Source organism: Lepidothrix coronata, unplaced genomic scaffold (genome assembly GCF_001604755.1).
Source record: "Lepidothrix coronata isolate B3197 unplaced genomic scaffold, Lepidothrix_coronata-1.0 Scaffold10, whole genome shotgun sequence".
Lineage (NCBI taxonomy): Eukaryota > Metazoa > Chordata > Aves > Passeriformes > Pipridae > Lepidothrix > Lepidothrix coronata.
In genome coordinates, this window is record NW_016690190.1 from 6,608,954 (window position 1) to 6,634,701 (window position 25,748).

General features: G+C 46.6%; 1 protein-coding gene across 6 annotated transcripts in view; it reads left to right on the forward strand.

Moving 5' to 3' along the window:
* Positions 1 to 25,748, forward strand: part of IQSEC3 (IQ motif and Sec7 domain 3) — a 95,362-nt gene that overhangs the window by 65,993 nt on the left and 3,621 nt on the right. For all 6 annotated transcript variants that reach the window (XM_017804732.1, XM_017804731.1, XM_017804728.1 and 3 more), the window contains 8 exons: positions 1,735 to 2,828; positions 7,763 to 7,924; positions 17,490 to 17,612; positions 18,273 to 18,439; positions 20,512 to 20,651; positions 21,489 to 21,614; positions 22,748 to 22,847; positions 24,918 to 25,079. In XM_017804732.1, the coding sequence (XP_017660221.1) occupies positions 1,741 to 2,828; positions 7,763 to 7,924; positions 17,490 to 17,612; positions 18,273 to 18,439; positions 20,512 to 20,651; positions 21,489 to 21,614; positions 22,748 to 22,847; positions 24,918 to 25,079 (2,068 nt within the window). In that variant the 5' untranslated portion in view covers positions 1,735 to 1,740. The remainder of the gene's footprint in view (positions 1 to 1,734; positions 2,829 to 7,762; positions 7,925 to 17,489; positions 17,613 to 18,272; positions 18,440 to 20,511; positions 20,652 to 21,488; positions 21,615 to 22,747; positions 22,848 to 24,917; positions 25,080 to 25,748) is intronic.

Genomic DNA, 25,748 nt, shown 5'->3' on the forward strand with positions numbered 1-25,748 from the left:
CATGTCCAGAGTGGGAAATATGAAAGGATGTGCTCCCCTCCCTGCTCCTTTCCATAAATGGCAGCCTCACATCCAGTGCAGCAGGATCCCTAGACCTGTTGCTGCAGCCAGGGTCATGTTCCTCTCTTCCTGACTTCTCCCAAGGTCATATTAACTTCCCCTACTTCCAGAGGAGTTGGTATTGGAAAGATTCCAGGGGTGATTTACACTTCTCACATCTGTCAGACCAGGCCTTCGCTTTTACCTGGATCACTCCCTGTAAATTACGTAATGTTACAAAAAAGGAAGAAGAAGAAAGCAGACAATATGACATGACTCTGTGAGCTGAGGCTCATGCCTCAGTCTCCCTTTGACTACAAAATCAATTTGCACTTAAACTCAGATCTTGTGTGAGCTCAGTCCTTCATCCTGTGTGTACTGAGCCAACAAGGCATGCTGAGGGGCAAGTGGTATCTGGCTGGGGATGAGGATGCAGTCAGTAAACTCATCCTTCAGTTCTGCTAATGAGTTCATACTCCCCACATGAATGATGCAGTGAATCCTCTCTTAATTCAGGCCTGACTTAACCAGCACTTCACCTTTTTTTGGCTTTTCCACATGTGCACACACATACAAACACTACGGTCTGCACCTGCCCTTTGCCTTGTGAAGTGCCGGCAATGTAGAGTTTAGCTCATAGTACAGCCAAAACATCAGTGAGTGCAGTTGGAGTTCATCCTTCTTTTTCTTCAATCCCATCTTCCATGATCATCTTCACACTGTCCCTCCTTGTCCTCTGTCAGTCACTCACTGCAACCACATCATCTAACATTCTCCTGTAGCACATTAGTGAAAGCCCAGTGAGGGGATTACCAGAAAGTATATGTTCAGGACTACAGCAAAGAAGTGGCCACACATACCTGCTTTGCTGAAGCCAGTTGAGATGGCACTTCAGCTGTGTGTATGTATTTATGTATTTACATGTGGATTTGTTGTTGTCAGCTCAGGTAAACCCTCCTGCTTGTTCTTAATATCTTGTCTCAACATTTAAAATTCGGATTTTTTTACCTTTCAAAACTGGCTGATACCTGAAAAACTCAGATATCAGAAGAAAATGCACTTTGGGATTCAGAGTGCTTTTTAAAAGACACAACTCAGAACAAGCCCAGCCTCCACTAACTTATATGGAAGCTGTTGTTTCTCACTAGCTGCTATGATCAAGCCACCATTTTCTGCATTTAAAAATTAAATTTTCTTCCCTTTTTCTGAATGATTTATCTTTTCCCTGGGAGTATTTCCTAAGGTGACTAAGGAGGGGAGAAGCATTAATAGCATTCTGAGACAAGAGATAATGCTTGACATTAACAGAGCAGTGCTGAGCAGGAAAGTAGGAACACGCATTGCTGGAATATGGTATTTGCAGAGATGAGCTTGCCCTAAAGGCCATGAAAAGTGGATCTGCAAGGGAAGGGCACTTGCAGGCTCCAGCTTGTGTGACTGGCACTCTGGAAAGAGATACAATCATGTTACAGCTGTGAGGAGGTTCCTGGTGCTGGTGTTTTAGCCATCCATGCCCAAAGGGGAACTTTCTGTTGAAATCATGGGCATGGCATTGCCTTGAAAGCAATTCAGATAATTCAGTGTTAGAAGTTCCTTTGACAGTCATTAACCCTAATCAGTATAGGAACAGGGGTAACAAAAAGCCACCAAGAAGTCAATTAACAAAAAATGCCATCTCGTTTCTGTGTCTTTCAGATCGAAATGCTAGAGCACAAATACGGCGGTCACCTGGTGTCTCGCAGGGCAGCTTGCACCATCCAAACCGCCTTCCGGCAGTACCAGCTCAGCAAGAACTTTGAGAAGATCCGCAACTCGCTGCTGGAGAGCCGCATGCCGCGCCGCATCTCCCTGAGGAAAGTCCGCGTCCAGAACTCGGAGAGCTTCTCCGCGGAGAAAGCCCTGGTGGAGGGATACAACTTCGTCGGCATCCCATTGGTGAGGTCCCCGTCCTTGCCCGCCACCATCAGTGGGGCCCTGACTGAGCTGGAGGACTCCTTCACGGAACAAGTTCAGTCCCTGGCCAAGTCTATTGATGATGCCCTCAGCAACTGGAGCCTGAAGACCATGTGCTCCCTGCAAGATGGGGGCTCATACCAGATAAGGGAGACCTTCAGTGCTAGCTCAATGCAGCCAAACCAAGACTTAGAAGCTGAGTTGCAGGACAAGGAGAAGGAGGAAGGTCTCCTGCCAGATACTCTACCCAAAAGCAGCAGCACTCTCATGATGGCTTTTCGAGATGTCACAGTCCAGATTGACAACAAGAACATCTCTGTCTCGTCATCTACCTCGGTGTCCATGGCAAACTGCCTCAGCAGCAATGACCAGGCTGGGCTCTCTCAAGCTATCAAAGCTGAAGAAAGCCCAGGAGAAGGGGAGGGAGAAGCCAGTGAGCCACCAGCTGCCCCAGAGAGCTTACCTGAGTCCAGAGCTCTCCAGAACAGCCACACTTTCACCGAGGTGGATGTCAGTACTAATGGCACGGGAGACAGCAGTGCTGAGACTGATCAGATGGCAGTGCAGAAGCTCCAATTTGATGCTGGCAATGAGGCGGGGCAAAGCAAAGGCTCTGAGTCTGAAAATGCAGATAACTCAGAGCAGCTGAGCAGCAGCAGCACCTCCACTTCAGCCAAGTCAGCCTCTGAGGTGTCCTCGAAAGAAGCACTGCAGGCCATGATCCTCAGCCTCCCCAGGTACCACTGCGAGAACCCTGCGAGCTGCAAGTCCCCCACGCTCTCCACAGACACCATGAGGAAGCGCCTCTACCGCATTGGACTGAACCTCTTCAATATGTAAGTGACTCTTCGTCTGTCGTGTTTCCCAGCCTATTTCAGGCCTCACAGGAGCAGGTGATGGCAGACTCTTGGTCTAGATCCATCTCTGGGGAAGTTCTTTCATATTCAAGGGCATGGCCATCTGGGTATGCAATGAAGGACACAGATTGGCTGCCCAGAAATTTCCTCCCTGTACTCTCACAAGTGCTTTCCTGATCTTCTGTCTAATAGAGGAACAAGCCCACTGCTCCATGACTAGTGCCCATGCTCTCAGAATTTACTGTACCTTCAGTCCCAGTTGCCATTCATTTGGCATCCACCAGCTGAGCCTGGGATCTAGGCTCGTGCTCCGCTATGTGGAAAGGAACAAACATAGCTGGCATGGTAAACCCAGCCCTGGTTCCTTAACATGGGGCAATTACAAATAAAGGGAGAGAGAAATAGAGCTGAGCTTAGCTAGCCCAGCGTGAGTCATGATGACAAAATTACATCTCTGGCTGTCATTTACCTTCAGATGTCTGGGTAGATTTTCACCTTACAGACCAGGTTTAGTCATCTCAGTCTCTTACACACTGGAGTTCGATATCCTGTGAGAAGGCTGTAGGTGTGAAAGCAAAAGCAGAGCAGCCCAGAGGTTACCACAAGAAGAGGTTAACTCATGGGGTCACATGTAGCCTATTGTGGATTGGCAGAAAGAAGCTGAGTTCCTATAAGGACCTTTAGATTTACTTGTTGCTTTTAGATGAGACTTTTCTCATCTAAGAAAGCCATGAGAAATACTGGGTTTTGCTTCATCATCACACTCTTATCTTATGCTGTCTTGGTCTCCATTTGAGTCACCTAATGGCGAGGATGTAATGTACCCATACTAAAAGAATGTTTTACCACCCATTAGCATGGGCCTTTTGGACAGAGTGGGGACTGATGATTATGCAGTCCTAGGCAGAAGTTTTGCACAGATGAAGGGGCAATGCACAGCATTTATATACATGTAGTATGAAGGCTGCGAAGTCCATGAGGCAGGAACCAAGAGAGATTTTTAGGGCTGGGTTCAGAGCCCATCCAGAACTGAAGTAATGTTAGATCAGACAGATCTGGGACTCTTACAGAACTGAGGATGATGTATTACTAGTTATGAGATCAGATTCGAGGACAGGAGTGAGGAAACTGACCTGTTAGCTCTGGGGAGTGCAGGTTTTTTTATTCTCTGATCGGTATCTGAGTGGACACGTGGCTCCCCTTGTGACACCATAGTTCACCTCCACCCAAGGGGCTGGGAAGGCTGTTGGGCTCTCTGCAGACATTTGGTTGTTGATTTCCCTGTCAGTGTCTAGGAAGGAGCCAGTTTACCCTTGTGGAGTTTGCAATGTGGGCACTGACCCACGGGGCATGGAGCTGAGGTTGTGTGTGTGCACATCCTGTACCAGCAGCTGGAAGCCTGCAGTTGCCAGCAGCATAGTCTATCTGGCCTTGCGCTGCGTTTTTGGGAAGCAGCACTCTGGCTTGGAGCAGCCCCTGGGAACACATCGATGCTGTGCTGCAGTGGCACTTTCCCCATCCCCACTGCACAGTGAGGGGGTGAAATCCCCGGAACGGAGAGTGTTTCATTCTGCAGCACTGCTGTAAAAGCTCAGTGTGTGTGGGCAGCTGGCTGCGTGGGCAGAGGGAAAGCCAGCAGGACGTGAGGAATCCCGCAGCATTTGCTGGCTGTGCTTAACACCCCTGCAACAGTAAAAAGAATAGCAGAGACCAGGCTCAGGAGAGATGGAAGTGGAGTTGTTTGCTACACATCTGGGTAAAAGCTGCATGCTGCAGTACATGGGATACATCTGCAGGTGTTCAGTGGCTGAGATGTTGTACTGCTATCAGGATTTTGTGAGGAACAAATTGAATCCCAGGAAGAAGTGATGAAAGGCTGCTGTTACTGAAAGAGTAGTGTGTGCAAGTGTATCCAAGTTATAGTCTAGGCAGTGCAGGGGGACTGTCATAGCTGGACTGTTTTATTCTGCATCCTCTGCGTTGTATGTGCCATCTCTACTGAAATCTGCACATCCATACCAGTACATGAGCTACATTTTTTTAGACATATTCAGCTCCCAGCTCCTATGGAGTAAATCCAAAGTCAGTCTAGTGGCTTTGGAGTCGCACTGGTGTAGCTGAGTTCATCCTCATTTGTGAACACTGTATTGTCCCTTGCCAAATACCAAAGTGTGCAGGTGGATGTGCATTTTATGAATCCCTGTTGCTTAGCTTGACTCTTGTCCTGACCATATCACCTCTGCACTTAGCAGGGAACTTTACCTGTGCTCTTCAAAGGTGAACCAGGAGGTCTGTGTGATAATGAAGAAGCTGTACTGTTGCTTTTCTGTGAAGAAGGCCTGGGTTTTTTGGTATCAGATCTTGCAGCTCTCCCATTCATACATTTAGTGGGTTGATTGTTCTCACAGCCACTCTCCCCAGGGATGCCACACTGCCCAGGATATTTTCTTTTGACATGACACAGTAAGCAGAACTATTTCAAGCTCATCCACTTTTTGTCTGCCCATGAGGCTTCTGCAAGGAGCAGGCCATTCTGCTGAATGCTGTTCCCCTTATAGCTAGACATATGTTGCTCACCCACATACTTCACCACCTGACAGTGTCACAGTCTGTGCCTGTGCATATCATGCATTCACGTGCTCCGAAATCTCATCCTATTCTTTCCCCACCCCAGGAAACAGCCTGAGCAAACTCACTCCTTGAGCCTTGACAAAGAACCCTGAATTTGGGTTAATGATGGAAGTATGGCATCCTTTCATGAAGTCACACTCTTACCTCTCCCCACTCACCAGCTCAGAGAACCCTTCCTGGCATTGCACTCATTCACCTCAGCACGAGTGCACCTTGACAGAGACCCTTCAGCGTGGCAGACTGAAATATAAGAAAACCTCCTGCACAACACACATGTACAATTCGTTCTTGTCTGTCCTGTGGGAAAGGCACCACATAGGCTCACAGCCACTCCCAGGATACATAGAAGCACATGTGCTTATAGGAGGCATGAGGAGCAACCCAAAATACGTAGACACACAGGCTCTGACAAACATGTAGGGTGCAAAAGAAATCTGCAGGTACAGGTCATACATACACACAAATGTGTGCTTGTTGAGACATGCACTACCCCCCAAGTGGGAAGGGCAACCCCTGGTATTGATACAGGCTGGGGGATGAACGGATTCAGAGCAGCCTTGTTGAGAAGGACATGGGGGTGCTGGTGGATGAGAGGCTGGACACGAGCTGGTAATGTGCTCTCGCAGCCCAGAAAGCCAGTTGTATCCTGGGCTGCATCAAAAGCAGTGTGGGCAGCAGGCTGAGAGAGGAGATTCTGTCCCTTTACTCCACTCTTTTAAGACCCTACCTGGAGTGCTGCATCCAGCTCTGGGGTCCCCAGAAGGACATGGACCTGTTGGAGTGAGTACAGAGGAGGGCACAATGATGATCAAAGGATTGAGCACCTCTCCTACGAGGAGAGGCTGAGAGAGTTGGGGTTGTTCAGCCAGGACAAAAGAAGGAAGACTTTTGTTCTCCAGGACAAGACTTTATTGTATCCAGTCAGTACTTGACTACTTGAAGGGGGCTTGTAAGAAAGATGGGGACAGATGTTTTAGCAAGGCCTATGGCAATAGAACAAAGGGTAATGGTTTTAAGCTGAAGGAGGGTCAATTTTGATTAGATATTAGGGAAAAGTTTTTTACAATGAGGGTGGCAAAACACTGAAACAGGTTGCCCAGAGAGGTGGTAGAGGCCCTACCCCTGGAGACATTCAAGATCAGGTTGGAGGGAGCTCTGAGCAACCTGATCTAGCTGTAAATGTCCCTACTGACTGCAGGATAATTGGACTGGATGGCCTTTAAAGGTCCCTTCTAACCCAAACCATTCTATATTTCTGTATCTAGCACTATCAAGCAGAAAATCACTCCCACGGCCAGGCAATTGGGCCCACTCAACACTAGACCTGTTCTCAGAGAGGCACTCACAACTACAGAGGGAGAAAAACCCTCTGTCTGGGAGCTGCACAAAGCTCCCTCCCATCTATGACAAAGTGTTCTCCTGGTGCCTTCTCTCACACACAGAGATTTCTGCCTGAGGGTGAATCAATAGAGAAGGGAAGAACAGCTAAGGGTGGGGAAAGTGGAGGACGAGACAAGCAAATCTGAGTATGGGATTTCTGTTCAGGCAGCCAGCACCAAGCTCAGATGAGGAAGGTAGAAAATGTCACTCAACACTGAGCACTGAAAATGTATGAAAAAGAGAATTATTTTTTTAACAGAAAAAATGCCCACCTTTCATTATCCCCCTTTGAGTCTTGATCCTCATTTGCCCAGAGACCATGGCAAAAATATCTCCTAAGTTTCTTCACAGACACATTTTTATCTTTGCCTTTGTCTGCCTTACAGAAGGTACAACCCCAGCTCCCCTAAAGCAAAGGGTGACATGCCCAGCTCTCACCTCTGGTCCTTGGGGACATCTCTCTGTGGGTTACATTTGGAATAACTGAATGTAGTGACACTTCCTGAGTTGTCCGTGTGGGACAAAGTGGGACAGGGATGATACAAGAGCCTTTGACTCTGGAGCAGATGGATGGCAGAAGAGAGTCACTGATGAGGCATGGTATAATGCAGCAGGATCCTTTGTGGCATTGGGATGGCACTTGTGATTACCAACTGACTGCAGGTGCTGTAAGTGACACAGCAGGTCCTATGCCATCATTTTGTCCTCAGCATCAAGTGGGTAGGACACTGCAAGTCACTTTTCTTCATCCCAGCCGGTCCCATTCCTGCCACAGGCATGAACTCATAGGAGCCCAGGCAAATACCAAGGGCTGCATTGCTGCAAGCCATGAGGGGAGCCAGAGGCAATAATGCCTCAAAGAGATCATGCAAACTCACCATGTGTCTGTCCTTCCCTTTCAGAAACCCAGACAAGGGGATCCAGTTCCTGATCTCCCGAGGCTTCATCCCGGACACCCCCATTGGGGTGGCACACTTTCTGCTCCAGCGGAAGGGCCTCAGCCGCCAGATGATTGGGGAATTCCTGGGAAACAGCAAGAAGCAGTTCAACAGAGATGTCCTGGAGTAAGTGTGGAAACCTATTCCCCTCCTTCCTGCACTTTAGAGGAGTTGCCAGCCCACTGTGCTCCCGGTTGCATCAACAAGCACTCCATTGTCCTCCATGCCCCTCTGTTGCCACTCTGCAGGAACCTCCCCATTCCTGCTCCCTAACTGGCACCCCTCAACACATTTCCCAGTGTTGTGTTTAGTATCATCAGCCCTTTCATTTCAATCTCTCCTCAGAAGGCCTGTGATCATCTAGCAGGAGCTCAGCACTGTCAGGGGTTAGGACTAGTGATGTTGGGAGGTTTTGGGTCTGGGAAACTCTGTGGCTGGTGTCTCACCCCACCCAAATAAAGCACCTCTGATGCTTTCTGGGAAGAACTAAGAGAGGCAGAGGAGGAAAATGTCTGCTCCTTGACCAGCAGGGAGAAGTGAATGCTGGCTACACAACTGGTTCTCTTTCTGTCCAGGTTGGAGATGAGTGTCCTTTTCAGTTTGTCCAATTGCATTACAGGGATAATTAGAAGTGTGTTGAGAAGGCCTGCATGAGGAGGCATGCTACTAAGGGTTTGTCGTTGCCATTGCAGTCACAGAGCACTGAGGAACATCCCCACTCCAAAATCTCCAATGAGCTGAACTGTCCTTTTTCAGAACAAGATCTCAGATTTCCCCCCTGCTTCTGTTCAGTCCTGTCTTTGCTAGATTGTTACCTTCAATTCTCCCCTGGTCACACAAGCCCTGTGTCTCTCAGCCACTTCTCTCCCTTCAAGTCTAGCTCATTCAGAGACACACTTCAAGGGATGACCAGAACTCAGCTGGGTCTTTTCTTTTATTATGCAGAAGCAGAGTTCTTAGGTGGGAAATCCTTTGCATTGAGTCCTTCATTATATTCTCCCATTCTCCAAAATGTTCTCTCACTTGAATTTTGCAGTGGTTTCTCTTGAACCAAACCATACAGAAACCCCAAATCCAATGCACACACAACTTCTATTCCAGAAAAAGACTGGAGGATGACAAAGTTCAAGAGCCAAATCTAGGTCCAAATTTCAAAATTCATTCCACTGCAATTGTTGTTGCTTATTGCTCCAGGTACCTGACCTTTAGTTCATCTCTTTTTTAATATACTGTATGGGTATTGATTTGGCTAGCAACAAGACACATGTTCTCTCCAGTCTCTTCATGCTGAGAGCCACAATTAAAAGTAATTGCCTCTTTCTCTCCAGCAAGCAATGTGTGGACTGCTTCCCCTGACAGATAATCTGCTGAAGTCCAAACCCAGCCTCTGCAGAGACAGGGAAATATTGCAATAGCAATATGCTGTTGCTAGCTTGTAGTCCTAAATTTGGCATCATCCCTGCAAATGACCAGGTTCTTCTGCCTCACATGGGACTACAAACTCTGTGTCAGCAGCTCCTGAGAACAGTCCCTATTGCAAAGCTTGGTATCTGCCTCCCAGCCCCAAGGCCCGGGAGCTGCTGTGTTGTGGTTGCCTGTCTTGTTTCTCCATATAGTGGGGGGGACCACTGAAGCCAGGGGCCCTACTCCATCATGCTCATTAACCTGAGTTTCCACTGCACCTCTCATTGTACCACTGCAAATGTTTATGAAAGAGTGACCTTGCCATCCTTTTTACCTTGCCATCCTTTTTACCTTGCCATCCTTTGTAGAAAGCAAGGCTCAAAGATGGGGACTGAGCTATTGAGGCTGTGGACATATCTTGGACATGGACTGTGCGTGTCTGAATGTATATCAAGAAACTGAGTCTGAATTCAGGGTTCAAACCCGTGTCTGATCTCTCCAGGCAACGGATGATATACTTGCACTAACAGTCTGTGCTGCCAGCCCCTCTTCACAATAAATGGCTGATTCGTCTTCCTTAAAGGCAAAGATAAAAGTAGACTTAAAATATACACAAAACTTCTAAAACAGGAAAGAAAGAACACGCACATTCAGCTGGTTGTGGCTGTGCTGTTTGAAGGTACTTTCACTCTCTTCCTGTGTCATTCTGAACTTGAGGGAGCAATGTTTGGTGGTTTTTGCAAGCAAATTTTCCTCAGCTGCTTGTGAGGGCTGGCTGGGCAATCGCTGTACACCTAAGAGTGTGACGTGCATGGAAACAATTGAGAAAGTATTGACAGGAGAAATTCTGGCTCGGGATTATCATCCTGGATATTTTCCCTGTCCATGCTGCAGGAAGAAGAGGGCTGGCAGTGCAGTGTAGTGTGCTGGCATTTGCGGTGTGCTAAAGCTCAAGGTCTGGTCACAACTTCTGAGCTGTTTCTATGGGAACAAGAGGCAGATCAAAGACCTTTTGGCATCTTAGAACTGTCTAAGACCTAGTCTGGTTCTCATTCCCCATCCAACTCCATCAAAGTAGCTCAGGAACGCTGACTCAAGTTGAGAGAATAGTCTCTGCAAGGGCTGTCTTGCAGTCCCCACATCTACCCACACTTAGAAAGCCAATGTTAAGGTATGTGGCATTCTCTGGAGACCATGTTGAAGCAACAATACCCCCTACAGTAGTTTTTGCACAATCTGCCCAATAGCACAGCCATTGTTGTGTCTCAAATTGGTGGAAGAAGAACAGGCACTGTTAGTCCTGGCAAGGTCAGATGTCCAGGCAGGGTGGCCATGAGCACACAGCAGTTCTTGGACAGGCTTGACCACCTGCATGAGCAAGCTTGCATGCAGTCAGGGGTATCTGTGCTCTTTCACATCCCAAACCTGACCCTGGAGCCTCCTCTTCCTCCCCAAAGCAATTTCAATTATTGATGCCACTTGCTGTGTTAGTTTAGCTTTCGCTTGATGTGAAAACTTATGTTGCAATTGTGTATTGTAAGCAATGTTTCTATTGCAGCCAGGTTAAATTAACCCAGCTGCATGAATAAATAATAGGACAACTTTTAAAACATCTGCAAAAGTGTCAGACTCCCTTGTGCATTTGGAGGCAGGTCAGAGCTGCCCAGGTTACAAACTCCAGACTCAGCTGTAAAGCCCAGCCATAAGTCTATACTCTGCAAAGTTCTCTTGGCTCCCACAGATATTGAAGCTGTGCTGACTGACAGACAAGCCAACCTCTGTCTGTTCTTCCTGTCACAACAGAGCTCAGGAGTGCAGAGTGGCATTTGGCACTGTGAAGATGATCCCACTTTACTGCCCACCTAGTAAATGCAAAGCTCCAGAGAAGAGCCATGCTGGATGCAAAGCCTTTTATGTACATGGGCAGGGTTGAGGCAATGATAAGTGTTTTATGAGGTTTGGAGTGCTTTGGTAGGCTGTTTTGCCTTCTCACACCTTCATGCCCACTGTCTAAATGCCCTGAAATTATAGTCTCCCTTCCATCTTCCCACTCTTATCTTTCAACCTTTAGCTGATTTTCTTGGAAGTCAGAAAAGGTGTCTGGATAACTCACAAGTAATTATACACACTAGCCAGAGGATCAAGGGAGAGGGCAGGGGATTTTCAACAGTTTCTGACTATCATTGACATATACACTTTGATAACACTAACCTGCTGAGGTTTGTCTCTTTAGGAAGATGCACTATGTAATTTTCTCTTGTAGAAAAGGCTTCAATCTTTAAAATAAGGATTTCTCTCAAGTGTTGTTGGCCACCAACAAATTTAGTGTTTTCTATCAATTTACGAATTCCTTTCATCAAAGAGGGATGGATCCCTCAAGAGTGTTGTTCTTCTCAATGTGCTGGTTTAAGCTGGACATCTAACTTTTAGGCATTTTGTGTTACAGGGCATAAATCCCATCTGTAACCTATTTTAAGCATCCCACTGAACAACCACTCACTGCAATCAGCATCCCACAGAAGGATCCAGCCTCTTCTCTTGGGAATCTGCTTCCACAACCTGTCCTGCAGCCAGCTGGGAGGAGTCACTGGGGACCTATCTCAGGGTTTCAGTGTCTAGCAGTCCAGGAAATACAGCTGGAAAGAGGTAGACCAGGTCATTAAAGCACCTATGTGGCAGTGAGCAGTTTCAATCAAATCTATTTGGCAAGTACTGCAGAAAAATAACTTTATTACTTTAAAAAAGTCAATCCCAAGGCATTAAAACATATTTTTAATATGAGACACATCATCATTCTTGCATCCTTTATTCATTCTCTGTTTATCTGTTGCTTTTGTTGTCCTTCGTTCATACTTCCCTTCGCTTTAGTTCATTCTTCCCCTCCACCTGTTTCTGGCTCAGGAATTGCTTCCTTTTATCCATTCTTGTTTATTCATGAACAAGAGGACAAAATGGGCAGGGACTCAAGCAGAGGAGACGTGCTGAGTCGGGGGCTGTTGATGTTAGACTGTGAGTTGCTGTTGGGGACGCTCCCCCTGTGGGTGAGCAGCTTTCCTGTCTGTCAAGCCTGTATTGTCTTTTCTTTCTCTCGTGGAAAAGTCAGGGACAGCAAAGCTGCTCTTAGGACTGTAAGTGCAGAGCTGGGAGCCCAGCAAAGAGACTGTCTCTCAAAGAAGTGTTAGATTCCTCTTGGACTGGCATAATGAACTTGTCAGGTTAGCCCAAACTAGGCTTCTTTCTCCTTCTCACTGAGGACATTGCAGAGGATCAATAAGGAGCGTGCGTCACAGGAGGGTTTGAGCAGCACGGTGTTGCAGCTTGTGCTGTGGAGCAATAGATAATGATGTGATGGAAACAGGACAGAGGGAAGAATGTGTTAGGCAGCTCTGGCCTCCTGCTGCAAGCAGAGCTGTAGCACAGATCAAACGTAAGCAAGAACTGCTTTCCCACATCAGGCTTGTGAAGGCTGAAGGTGCAACTTGAACCTGCCTAGGTCCACGGGAAGACAGTAGTTTCCTTTGTTCCCCAAGGGAATGTTCCCAATGTCCCTTGGAGGGGAAGGTGTAGGCTAGGCAGAACCCTCCCCTGCATTGTCAACATGTCTGGTGTGGGAACAGCTCTGTACTTGTGAGGCAGCTTTGGTGCAAGGCATGGTACACTAGGCAATTCCTTGCTTAGGAAGGAGTAGGTGCCCAAGTAGCCATGTGAGACACCAACAACCATGGGAGGGCAAGTGGGCATGAATCAGCCCCAGAAAAAAGCAGGCAATACGTGTCATGTAGCATCCCCCTGAAAGAGAAGACTGGTGTAGGCCATGGTCTTCATTGTAGAGATTATCCTTGCACAGGAGGGCACAGAGGGCAGGATTGGGACATGTGCCTGTGCCCACTGGTGCAAGGAATCAGTGAGTACTGCTAAGTTTTTGTTCAGTTAGCACATGCAGGGCAGCCTCCTCACATGGAGCTGAGCCCTTCCTCTACAATTCACCCAAATCCTGGTTCACCTGCAGGAAGCCTGTAGAATTAGGGAAGCTGAGAAAAGGGATGATTTTTTATTAATATCTTTGTGCCTTGTGATTTTAAACTTTCCACCTGGCTGCCTCCCCCATTGCTCCCTCCCTGAGTGTAGGCTGTAGGTTCATTACAGACACTTTTAGTTGCATCCCAGCTCCTGCTGCACTGTCACCTGAGCGGAAAAGCTGGAAAATAGGTCATTACACTTGGGTGAGCAGATCCCAGCCCCACATGATACAGCTGCTTCCTGCCCTCACTGAACCCTTTTGCCACAGGTTTTTTTGCCATGCTTAGCCCTGTGCTAAGTCCTCACAGTTCTGAAGCCATTTTGTCCACCCCCTTTGGGGGGAATGCCCTGTAGCCTAGGAGGCAACATGGCTACCACAGAGATAATAGCTGGGCAAAATAATCCATCTAGAATCCATCTTTGGTCCTGGCAGCTGGTGTGGAACACTCTGCAGTTGTGAGGTGCCTGTCTGTTGGGTGTCCCAGGGCACATCAAGCTCCCCATGGATACAGGTGGCACAAGAGCCCTCAAACCCCACTACTTTGTTTATGAGGCAGGGTGTCAGCACTTTTTCTACACAGTTCAGCAACATGATCCAAAGATCCAAAGTCATATCCCTGCAAATACAGGGCTAAATGAGTTTCTGGATGCACTGTGAGCTCAATTTGTGTGGCTTGTTGCAAGTTCATGGGCATGAAGGAGTTGAAACAGGAGGAGATTTTATAAGGTGATTACTGTGCCCCTGCTTTGTTATCCTTGAGGCCTTCTGGAGGTCTTGGAATAGCCATCTCACAGATGTCTGTGGAAAAAAATGAACCTGGCACTGGTTTTGGCATGTGCACATAAGCTGTTGGTTTATTCCTTGGATGCAGAGAGCTGCCCACTCTCATATCCTGTGTCAGCTTCCAGGGTCTCTGCCTTGGAAAGAAAAGATCTTCTTGCTCTGGCTTCATAAAGAAAAGTTGCATTACATTTCAGAGGAGCTCCTACACAAGCAGCACAGTGCCTTCGGGAAGGTAACGGGAGTCAGCACAGGAATCTGAAGTCAGGCAAAGCAGCAAAACTTGCAGCCATGTAGCAGAGGAGCAGGAACATGGCAGCCCCATAGCACAGGGCTCTTCTTTGAATGAACTTTCCTGTGTCAAATTGCTCACAAAAAGTATCAGACAGCTATGAGCCACCGTTCTTTCTGTCTGTCTAGCAGCAGAAAGTAGCAGCCTACCTGATGTCTCCTCTAGGAGCTATTCCTCAGACCTTTGGCACAGGCTTTGTCAGATAAATAAAATCCAAGCACAAGCTGACTTCACTTGAGTCAAACATTCTTCCTGACCTGTCTTTTCTGCCTGTTCAGCTTTTCTCAGGAAGCAGGACACCCTTCTTTGGGCTTAGGAACAAATGGAAGAGACTCCTAGGAGTTCTTAAAATTTACAAAGTAAACCTGTATCCATGGGAGAAGCTCTCAAAGGAGAAGCTGAGCATAACTTATGTAGCAATGCCTGTTTGAGTCTGAAAAGAGCTATGAGCAGCTGTCTTGTCCTACTTGTCCTAATAAAGGTTTGATGCTTTCTGTATCAAGGGCATTGACTTTATTACTTGAGATTTCTAAATGGGAGGACATGTTAGAGCAGCCTGTGTGGAAGGGGAAAGACTGATCAAAGAGGGAAGGAGGGAGCAAAAGATGATTTAATGCTGGTGGATTGGGTGACCTCAGCAGCTCTCCCTGGTGTGTGCAAGGACTCTGCTTTCACGTATTTGGAAGCAGACAATAGCAGCAAAATCATTGGGGTCAGTGCTGAGAAACATCACACTTTGGAAAGGATTAAAAAAATAACAATGAAAGTCCAAGTGCAGAGGTGGTTGCAGCTGTGAACACAATAATGACTAACCAGAGAAAAACTGTTCTTAGTATCAAAGATAAATTCCAAGAAGCAGAATGCCTTGATGTCAACCCAAGGGAGTGAGTATAAGTATGAGAAAAATAAAAATAACAAAGGGAAGAGGCAGTGGAGGAAGATTTCCTATTGCCAGAAACCATTTGTGAGTGTTTCTGCAGTCCACCTCTTGGAGAGAGAAAAAAATGTTTCATGGAAGGTTTTCTGGGAGAGCAGTCACTTTGATTCTCTTCCCTTGCTCCTCATCAATTGTTCCTAAATTTCAATTGTATGGAGTTTGTGCAGGGAAAGAGCCCACATTTCCTAGCTGAGGCTGTAACAACTCCAGCTTTAGAAGATACAAAGCACTTTATGCTCATTCAGAGCTCTTGGTAAATTATTCTGTGGGTGTCACCCCAGTTAAATGATGATATCTCAGCTTTGAATCAATAAGGCAGTGGAAGAATGGAGAGATGTCTCTGAGCATTTGAACCCTGTCCCTCATGCATTTGAGGCATTGTACAACAGATTTTTATTCTAGTAAGGCTGCACATGGCACTCAACAGCCTAGTTCACAAACCACTTCCCAACAAGCCCACAGCAAACTGCAGCACTGTGGAAAAGACCAACAGACACATCTCCAGTTTATCACAGAAAGGAAGAAGAAGAAGAAACTGGTGACAGCACATCCCTTTATTGGAAGAGGTCTGTTTGGCATAATTTCCAGTACTCCTAGGAAATGGAAGGATCTAGAAGACAGCTAATCCCCTCCTCCTCTATTTTTCCTGCACCACTCCTCATACAGTCCCAGACAACCTGTCTTGGGGAAAATTTCCTCCTAACCTTAAAGTTGGGGTTAATTTATCCTTTACAACATGAGAAAGCAATCCAAACACAATACAAAGAATGAAATAAAGGGTGGAGAGAGGTAGATAGAACTAGTATCCAAGGTCTATAGATGCAGAAAATAGGAAGTTCTTGAATTTTTAATACATTTCTTATGTCAAGTTGATGCCATTAGCAAATTAGTAACTTTGTATTTAAGGAAGGCTTAAAGAAAATAGGATTTTGGCAGCTGTGAATTTCTTGGTCTGTCAGACAGAATGTCAGCTTTGAAAATTTATTTGTAGGAAAGAATAATGAGAGATAGGAAGGTAAATGCAACATACAAAAGCCAATAGACAGTATACGATATCTGTCTGTTAAAATAACTAGTTTTCTAGACAAAGGACATATAGAAGGTAATTCTAGACTTCAGCAAAGCATTAGACATGAGAAATATTTAGTGGAGAGTGGAAGAGAGAGAAATTAGCAGAGGAATCATAAAGAGGGGAGAGAATTGGCTGATGCAGATATTAGTGCCTACATGCTCTGCTGAAATGGGAAGTTGGTCCTAAGGGAGGTTATGAACAGACTTTTCTGAGTCTAGTCTTTTGATTAATGCTTGCAGTAATGACCTGAGCACAAAAGGTAGGAATAGCTAACAGAATGTGCTGGAGCCACATGGGGAAGATGTTGTCTTTACAAGTGACTGAAATATCATGCTGTAAGAATAAGAACAAGTAGATTATTTGACTAATACAGACATCAAGAACTGTACTAGTAGGTTTTGGAGACTAACAGCAGGACCTTTATAAGATGACAGTGCTTAACTGGGAAATACAAGAGGTAGCATCCCCTTCTTGGAGTATCTAAGTTGGCCATGAATTACAAGTGGGCAGTGCATCACTTTGAAATGAAAAGTGATACCAGATGAGAAGGTGGTGTTGCAATGTTAATTCTGTACAACAGCTTCCATTTCCTATTTTCCCTGAGCTGGCTCTGGTCTTAAAAGACCTAATGAATGCCATTGCTGCAGTGGTTGAGAAGGGAGTGAAGAGTGGTGAAGAAGATATGGGTTGGAAATGGGGATGGATACTGGGCAGAATGGAGGGTGAGAACAGGCCAGTGAACTGAGATAACAGAAGGATGGATAAGCAGGTAGTGAACAAGTGCATGTGCTGACAGGGACGGAGGAATGAACAATGTGTGAAGGATTACCAGATGATAGGAAAGTCAGAATTAGATGGATTTATCTCTGTATTGATATTGGTCTTGATATAGGTGTCTAAATATCTATGTCAATATAGATGTCTAGATATCTATATATATATATAAATATAAATATATATATATATGTAGTTAGGCACAAGAATTGCTCACCAGCTGTAGAACACAGAAATCAGTTCTCTGAAATTACTGCCTACTGTAAGCATGACCTGGGCAGCTGTAGTGATGTCTCAGGACATTTCCTATGGTATTTCCCTGGGGGACTGAGCCTTGGCACTGCAGTGAAGGAGCCTGCCCGGTGTTATCCACGGGAGGATGTTCTGATGAAGGCTGTCCCCCTCTCACAGCTGCGTGGTGGACGAGATGGACTTCTCAGGCATGGAGCTGGATGAAGCCCTGCGGAAATTCCAGGCCCACATCCGCGTGCAGGGGGAGGCACAAAAGGTGGAGCGGCTAATTGAGGCTTTCAGGTAAGAGAATGAGCCCTGCAGTCCTACTGCTGCAACCAGGTGGAAGCAGAGAACACACCCAAGGCAAAAAAACAGTCATGGAGAGAATGACTGAGGATTTCCCTTCCAAGGAGGGTGGCCATGGAGGGGCCCTCTGTGCCACTGAAGTGTGGAGTCCTCTGTGGAGTCCTCTGTGCCACTGCTGCATATGAGCCACGTCCTTGTCAGATGTACGGTGGCATGAAGGACACAAAGGGCCAGAGGGAGGCCAGTGCTTACATGTCTGCCAGCAAGGGGTTCCCTGTTCCTTGGTGTGTTCAAAGGAAGAGCAGCAGTGGGGCTTGCAGGGATGCTGGGTTGGTCCCTTGGTGCATCCAGAGGAGTGCTTTGTCTCTAGCAAGGCAGGTTGGAGTAGTCACCTGCTGTATTACCCTTACACAGTGACACCTCTCTAGTCTCACTTGCTTTTTTGGTTCCTGAGAACAAGAAGGCTGAAGTTTCAGTGGCCTACTTCAGCCATTGGTGGGGAAATTTGCCTTCAGAGAGCAGTCAGTTCTTTCTCATTTGTATGAGAGGTGGAGTGAAAGGAGCAATTTGTTCTACATGTGATAAAGCCATTGCCAACCTGGAGCAGAGAGCTCCCCTGTTCCATGTTAAGTGTGTGCATCCCTCCTGCTGCAGCCAGAGGTACTGCATGTGTAACCCAGATGTGGTCCAGCAGTTTCACAACCCGGACACCATCTTCATCTTGGCCTTTGCAATCATCCTACTCAACACGGACATGTACAGCCCCAACATCAAGCCTGACAGGAAGATGATGCTGGAGGACTTCATTCGCAATCTCAGAGGTGAGGGTCCTGCTTTGATTTTTTTTTTTTGCCATCTTGCTGCTCTCAATTCTGCCTAGGTGAAGGCAGCAAAAATCTAGGGGAACTGTCTTTCTCCAGGGCTGCTGCTGCTCCCTGTGAGCCAGACATGGGAAGCCCTTTGAGGTCCCTTCTAGGGTGCTGGGGAAGGGAAAAATCTAATTAGCTTTTTCTTCTGCAGAAAGCTGTCCAACCTTCTCTGAAACAAGCCATTTTCCTTGAGAGATGGTTTTATCTTTTAATAGATCTCATTGCTTGGAAGCAGTTCATTGTATTAAATTTTCCTATTGTTCAGCTCTATCCTTCTTAGACCCTGCTGGATTGTGCTAAACAAGCCCTTCCCCTCCTTGCCGGTTTGAATATATGAACACATTTTCCTTCTATTCAGGCTAAATCTTCCCCTTCTTAATTGCCTGCAATTACTTATAGTAACTGTAGGCATGACAGAGTTCATGCATATATTACCTCTTTGCAATTTCTGATACATCAGTTCCCTAAATCAATTTTCTTCTGTTTTCAAGGTCAGTCCTTCCCATCTTGGTAATAGGTTGCTAAAAGCACTTTTTCAGATGTGGTCACAACATACTCATATATATAGAGCCACTGCCTCGTCCTTATTTTCAGATCTGCTAATGCAGCTTAGTATTATTTGGCCTTTTTGACATCATGTCTAGGCAAATTCTTGTCTAATTTCCCAGCCATTTTCAGTCCTAGGTCATCTTAGCTCAGCCATCTTCCAAGTTTCTCTTACTGCACATCTGCAATTCAGATGACGCTCCCTCAAAGTTTTTCCAGTGTAAACTCAGGTATTTTTTTGAAGATTTTGTATTTCTGTGGGTTCCTTTGACTTGTTTCTTTGTCCTGATTGCTGTTCAGAAACTGTCGTCTGAGCCTCCCACACCTTCCACAATTTGTCATCTGCTTCAGACTGGCATAATATGACACTGAGGTCCCTTTTCAAGTTAATTCTAGAGATACTGAATGGGAATGCTACCTGCCATCATCCCCTTTAGTATTACAGCTGAAAGCACTAACTCAAAAGGTTTTTTTTTTTCCAATTGTTAACTTACTCTTTAGAGTTGCTTGAAAATCTGCCAGTTAACATCACAATGAATTAAGCCAACATGAGGGTCCCTCACCTCCAGTGTGTAACACACCACAACTCCCTCACTCAAGCGAGTGAATGTCACCCCATTACAGACAAGGGGAGACAGTTCATTCCAAACTCACCTGCAGGCCAATGCTCAGGTCAGTATCTTCACCAGCCTGTGTTTCAAAAAAGACAGGGTGTTCAGGATGAATTTGCAAGGACGTGGAGGAGGGAGCCAGGAGATGACAATGCCTCTCCATTCCTCAACAGTTGCTCACCTGCTTCACTCAGGGTAGCACATCTCAAGACCAGGTTGCTGGAGGGAAAGCAGAGAAAATCAATATAGAATGACTGAAGGAATTCAGTCTGGAGAAAGAACTGGTAGTTCAATTTGCACTGTTTGTCTCAGGGAAGGGTAAAAGAAAACTTTTCTGAAGGGTCAGACAGCAAAATTTGGAGAATTACCCAAGGAGATGTAAAAGAGGAAAGGGCAGGATCAAGACAGAGATATCACAGACTGAATAGCAGGAAATTACTCCTAGGAGACAACACAGAAGGAAAATGGTGGAGGTCACCAAGCAGACAAGGAGAGCTGATGCTTGCATTGGCAGCAAGAGCTGCTGAATCCCATCGTAGGTCTTCTCCACATCTAGCACTTCTGATGATATGAAATCAATGCAGGGGTTGCTGCTGAATGGCCCAAGATATATCAATGTGAAATTGTGGCTATAAAACCTTAGGGAACGCATGGAAAGGAGCCACCATGCAGAGCAGTGGAATAATGAAATTTTCTGCATTGGCCTTAGAGTTGTCAGTCTCTCCTGCTGGTGCATTAGATGCGTTAGAGCAAGAAATAAGACAACTTAAAGTGAAGTACTGCTATTCCCCTTCAGCCTTCCCAGCACTGCACAGTGTAGAGGCAGTAGTGGCTTGCCAGGGACGATACATTATCTGTGTTTGGCAGGGGTGGACGACGGTGCTGACATCCCACGGGACCTGGTGGTGGGAATCTATGAGAGGATCCAGCAGAAAGAGCTAAAGTCCAATGAGGACCATGTGACTTATGTCACCAAAGTGGAGAAGTCCATAGTTGGAATGAAAACGGTGAGCACCCACAACCCTGCTGGCACACAACCCTCTGCCCCCTACCTCCCTCGGTGCCCTCTTTTCTGTGTTTTTCCTCTATGCCCTTCCTCCTCCTATGTAATACTTTCTTTGTTTGTCTTGGTGAATTTACTCCTTTTTCTCCAAACACTTTTCTCCCTTCTATCTCATTCTCTTCTAATTTTGGAGGATCTCCTTGGCCAGAATTTGCAGTATCTAGGGCAGTAATTATTTGCCCAAGAATTTTGCTGCAGATCCTGCCTGCCAGGGCTCCACTGATAGCTCTGCAGTGTTTCAAACTTTTGGACCTCCTAAGGGTGTAGGAATTGGAAGGCAAAGTGATAGAAAACAATTTTAGCCATCTGTCTCTAATGAGTTCCCTAAAGATTGCTGGGGTTAAGAGATCCCCAAATGCATAGACAGCTTCTTTAGCAGTAACCAATCTGTAATGCAAGACCACATGTACTGTTTACCCAAAAGGAGCAGAATAATTTCTCAAAGCCCAGGAAACCTGCAGGTGTCCAGCAGGGTGAGAGAGGATGAGCAGTCACCCAGGGATTGGAAGGCAGAGGTACATAAAGGCAGGGGGTGTAAACAAGAGGGTTGCCTATAGCCTACCCCCTGATTTATCTGGATCACAAAGGCACAGCTCTCTCTGCTACTGCACCAGCAGGAAAAGTGACGGCGAGGAGTGGTGGTGAGGAGATGATTTGAGTGGGCAAAATGGGCAGGATTGGCTTGAGCTATTGTCACTGGGCAGGGTTGTACAGGCTGAGGGTGGGAGAGACACCAGTGGCACCTCCCTCAGCCTCTGCATCCTTTGTGGGTTCCCTGCAGGTTCTGTCCGTGCCCCATCGCCGGCTGGTCTGCTGCAGCCGCTTGTACGAGGTGACCGACGTGAACAAAGTGCAGAAGCAGGCAGCTCACCAAAGGGAAGTTTTCCTCTTCAATGACTTGCTGGTGGTGAGTGTGCTCTAACAATTAGGCACTGCAGTAATAAAACTCGCCCTGATTTCCGAACAGAAATCTGAAACCAGTCCACAATATGCATTTTCCCCCTGTCTCCTAAGGACAGACCATCTCTTGGTTCATCACCATTGTAAGATGTCGCTCTGAATCCTTCACTGTTAAAAACCTACTAAATCTAAAACTCTACTAACCCTTGAAAAAACAAACTGTCACATCCCAGAGCCATCCAAGCAATGTCATTGCTCTCTCTCATGCCTTTGCCAGCAGGGAGGTTCATTTCATGAAAGCGAGGTTCGTTTCTTTGTCTGTTTGTACCGTAGTAGACAGAACCCTCTCATGCACTTTAAATCTTTCCTGCCAGACACATTAAAACCACTGCCTTCTAACATGGAAAAGGTTGTAGCAGACTATATAGTACTTGCCAGACCCCCAAATGTGTATAGTACTTTTGAAAGTGTCCTGCCCCAGCACCTTGAAATGAATTCAGGCAGGTGCAGGAGAGCACAGGTACACTGAGACTGAGAGGAGGATGAACAGAATGGAAGCCCTGCTGAATTTAATGGCAAAGTGAAACTGTGTTTTTTGCAAATGTAAGGCTAAAACCAAACCCTTTTGTAGAAGCGGAGGATAAGAGACCTGTACCACTATTCCTCTGCATCCATTTGTACAGTTGTGAATCTGGGGAGAGGGTCTGCTCTTTGCTATCCCTCTACTCCAAGGATCCATAAGAACTACTGCTGAGGAACGAAGGCAGCACATCATTCAGTTATGCTCTTTCTCCCAGTTCTAAGGTATTTATGACAGGCTTCCCTTTGCCTTTTTATCTGACCCTTGGTGAAGAGAATTACCCTTGCAAAGTCAGAAATGTGGTAATTGAAAAGCCAAGACCCCTGGGAGACAGAGAGCTGAGTGAGCCCCAGGGTGATGCCTACAGAATTTCAGAAGTGTTGTTACAAGTGCAGCATGCCAGGCAGCTTTCTGGGCAAAGAGCCTGTCAGTCACCAAGCTCTGCTCCCATCTACACTTAACAGAGCTTGCTAAAAGCTTTTTGCTTTGAGCAGTTTTCATTGTTCTTGCCTCACTGTTCCCCAAGACCCTGCCCAGTGATGCATCTCTCCCTCCAACAGATCCTCAAGCTTTGCCCGAAGAAGAAAAGCTCCTCAACGTACACATTTTGCAAGTCAGTCGGCCTGCTAGGGATGCAGTTCCATCTCTTTGAGAACGAATGTAAGTCTATTGCTCCTTGGTTGCCTGGAGGGGTTTGCCAGGGAAAAGGAGAAGGAGGGAGGGGACTGTGTCACCCAGTGTGAGTTTGCATCAGGAGAGAGATTCTGTCAGAGTTAAAAGTGGAGGGGAGAAAACTGAGGCTTGGTGCTGAGGAGACAGACTGTTTAGGGACAGTGTGATGAGAAGCTTCTGGTACCTCTCCTAGGTCTGAGCACCTGCAGAGGGGACTCATTGAGGGCTCTGTCTTGTCTTGGTGTCAGAGAGAACACTGGTGGTGAGGAAAGAGGGAATCAGTCCTCATATACATCCTACTGAGCTCTCAGGAGCCAACTGTAGGTGAAGAATCCTGTTGATGAAACTGCTGCTGCCAGCTTTAGCCCCTGTCCCCTCATGGCCAAAGTCACAACTCCCACCACTGCCTTTGACATTGGCAGAGGCTCAGGTGCTGCCGCCGCCTCCCTGCACAGTGCCATGCTGCGCTGAAAGCTTCCCAAGACAGAAGCAGAGCCCTTGGAACAGCACCCACCAAAGCATGGCGAGGGGCCAGCCCTAGTCAGCCTGACCTTGATGGTCTGGGAATAGAGCCATGATGTGTCATGATTGAGGCTGGTTGTGCAGTGGAGGAGTTCCAGACACAGGCAGGCTTCCTGCTGGCACAGGCAGAGGGGCACCACAGCAGTCCCAGGCAAGCATGGCTGATGCCCACTGGGGTTTCATGAGCACGTGCAGAACACGGTGCAAGAAAGGCAGTGGCTACACTAAGTTTTTTACATCCCTTCTCTACTCTATTGGCAGCATGAGTCACTCCCTCAACACCCCACCCTCTGCAACATGCAGAAGCTCTCACATCCCTGTATGAACAAAAGGGTCATTCATAACTGAGCATCCCCAGGAGGCACCATCAGAGCTGGAATCAGCTTTCAGGGTTGGCGTGACTATCCTGGTAGTGCCCAGAGATCTTCTGGCAAGGGCATCCTGTTGTGTATTCCCTGCAGAGACAGAAAAGCAGATGTCCTAAAGAGCTTGTGATCTGAACAGATGAGAGAGACACAGGGTGGGGAAAGGGGCCTGGCACACAAACAGGGGGAGCTGAGGGCTGGCAGCAAATAAAAGGTTAGTTCTTTGGCTTGTTTGGTAAAGACTGATATGGGAAGGCTCATATATAAGACTGCCAGTGGAAGGCAGGCAGATGTAGGAGCAGTGGAGGAGAAGTGAAAGCAGGAGAAGGGAACAGAAAAATTAAATTTAGAGAAATGTGAAAGGAAGGAGAAAAGGGAATGAAACCACTGGCCATTGAGCAAAAGGTAGAGGAAGTCCAGTCAAAAGTGTGTTAAGTTCTTTGTACACTCTCATTCTTTTGCTTGTGTTGGCGGAATCTCCAGTCACCACCTGCACCCTATCTGATCTTTAAAACATAAGGAATTTTGCTGCGATATTTTCACTCTCTGGGCATGTCCCTTCATTTACATTCCTGTGTGTTTTGCCTGTGGAGAGTACTAAACAGAGACCTACAAACCCACACCTTTCTCTTTGCCATTCTCCCCACACAGCACAATGAGCGCCCCCAACAATGCTGTGCCAACACCCCTGCCATGTTCTCTGAAGATCAAAGCAGAGACTGGGGAGAAGTCCTGCCACTGTGCATGTTAGTGGCTGTTCTGGCTTTGACACCAGCAGATAACCTCTCCTGATGCATCTCCCACAGGAGAAAGTGATGTTGGCCTCATATATGCTGTTTACTCTTTCATGGATTCAGAAGGGCTTTACAGTCCTACCTGTGTGCTCAGGTTCCCAGGGCCAGCTCACACTAAGTGTAACTAGGAGCTAGAATTTTCTGGGTTTGGTAGCACTGTGGTGCTGATGGCACTTGCTTTGCTGCTGCAGCTTGGCCATTCTGTTCTCTTGTAGGGCTGGAATGCTGCAGATTCCCACAGTTTGCAGTGTGACAAATTCTGGGTGTGCCATTCCTTTGGACTCATGCTGAAAACTCTTTGTTTTTGAGAGATACCAAAGCAGGCAACTACTCCAGCAAGAATGCCTAACATCTCTTTATTTATATCTTCTTTACAGATTACCCCCATGGCATTACACTGGTGACTCCAGTTTCAGGCTCAGAGAAGAAACAGGTACTACACTTCTGTGCTCTGGGTGCTGAGGAAATGCAGAAGTTTGTAGAAGATCTGAAAGAATCAATAGCAGAAGTGACAGAACTGGAACAGATACGAATTGAGTGTAAGGGTCTCTAATACAATTCACAATCCAATGCCATCACACTGCATGTGACTACAAGGGAAAAAGGGTAAAGGAAATGAGTTCTTCAGGAACAGCAGGAAAGAGGACGAGTAGCACAAGTCTGCACAGGATTGTTCTTGGGTTCACTGAAAAGATGAAAAAGCAGTCAGACACCCTGACCACTGGCCAGCAGAAGAAATGGAAGAACTTAACTACTTACAATGCTTATGGAACAGGGTGTATGATACAGTGGCCTGGAATAGTGAAGCTTAGACTGTCATACTCAGAAGACTCTTCTCTCTCTATGTAAATATGATTTGTAGATAACTGGGACAGGTCTGGTACCCCTTCACTTCAGGAATGTCTAGTGGGCAAGCAGTCTATGTCACTCCATGGCCTGTCATACAGATGAGATGTCCATGTAGCCTTTAAAGGCTCTTCTGTGCATAAACTTATGAGCCAAAGCAGCTCAACATCAGTGGTCCCCTCCTGTGCAACACTAACCTATTCTGTATAAATGCAGGTCATACATAGAAGGTTGTGTGGAGATACATAATTCCTCCCCATGTCAAGTCCTCTCCAGTTTCTGTTTTTCTCTTGCCTGTTCCTCTCTCCCTTCTTGACACTCTCTTGTGATTTTCTTGCATTACTTCTCCTTTTGCTCCTTCA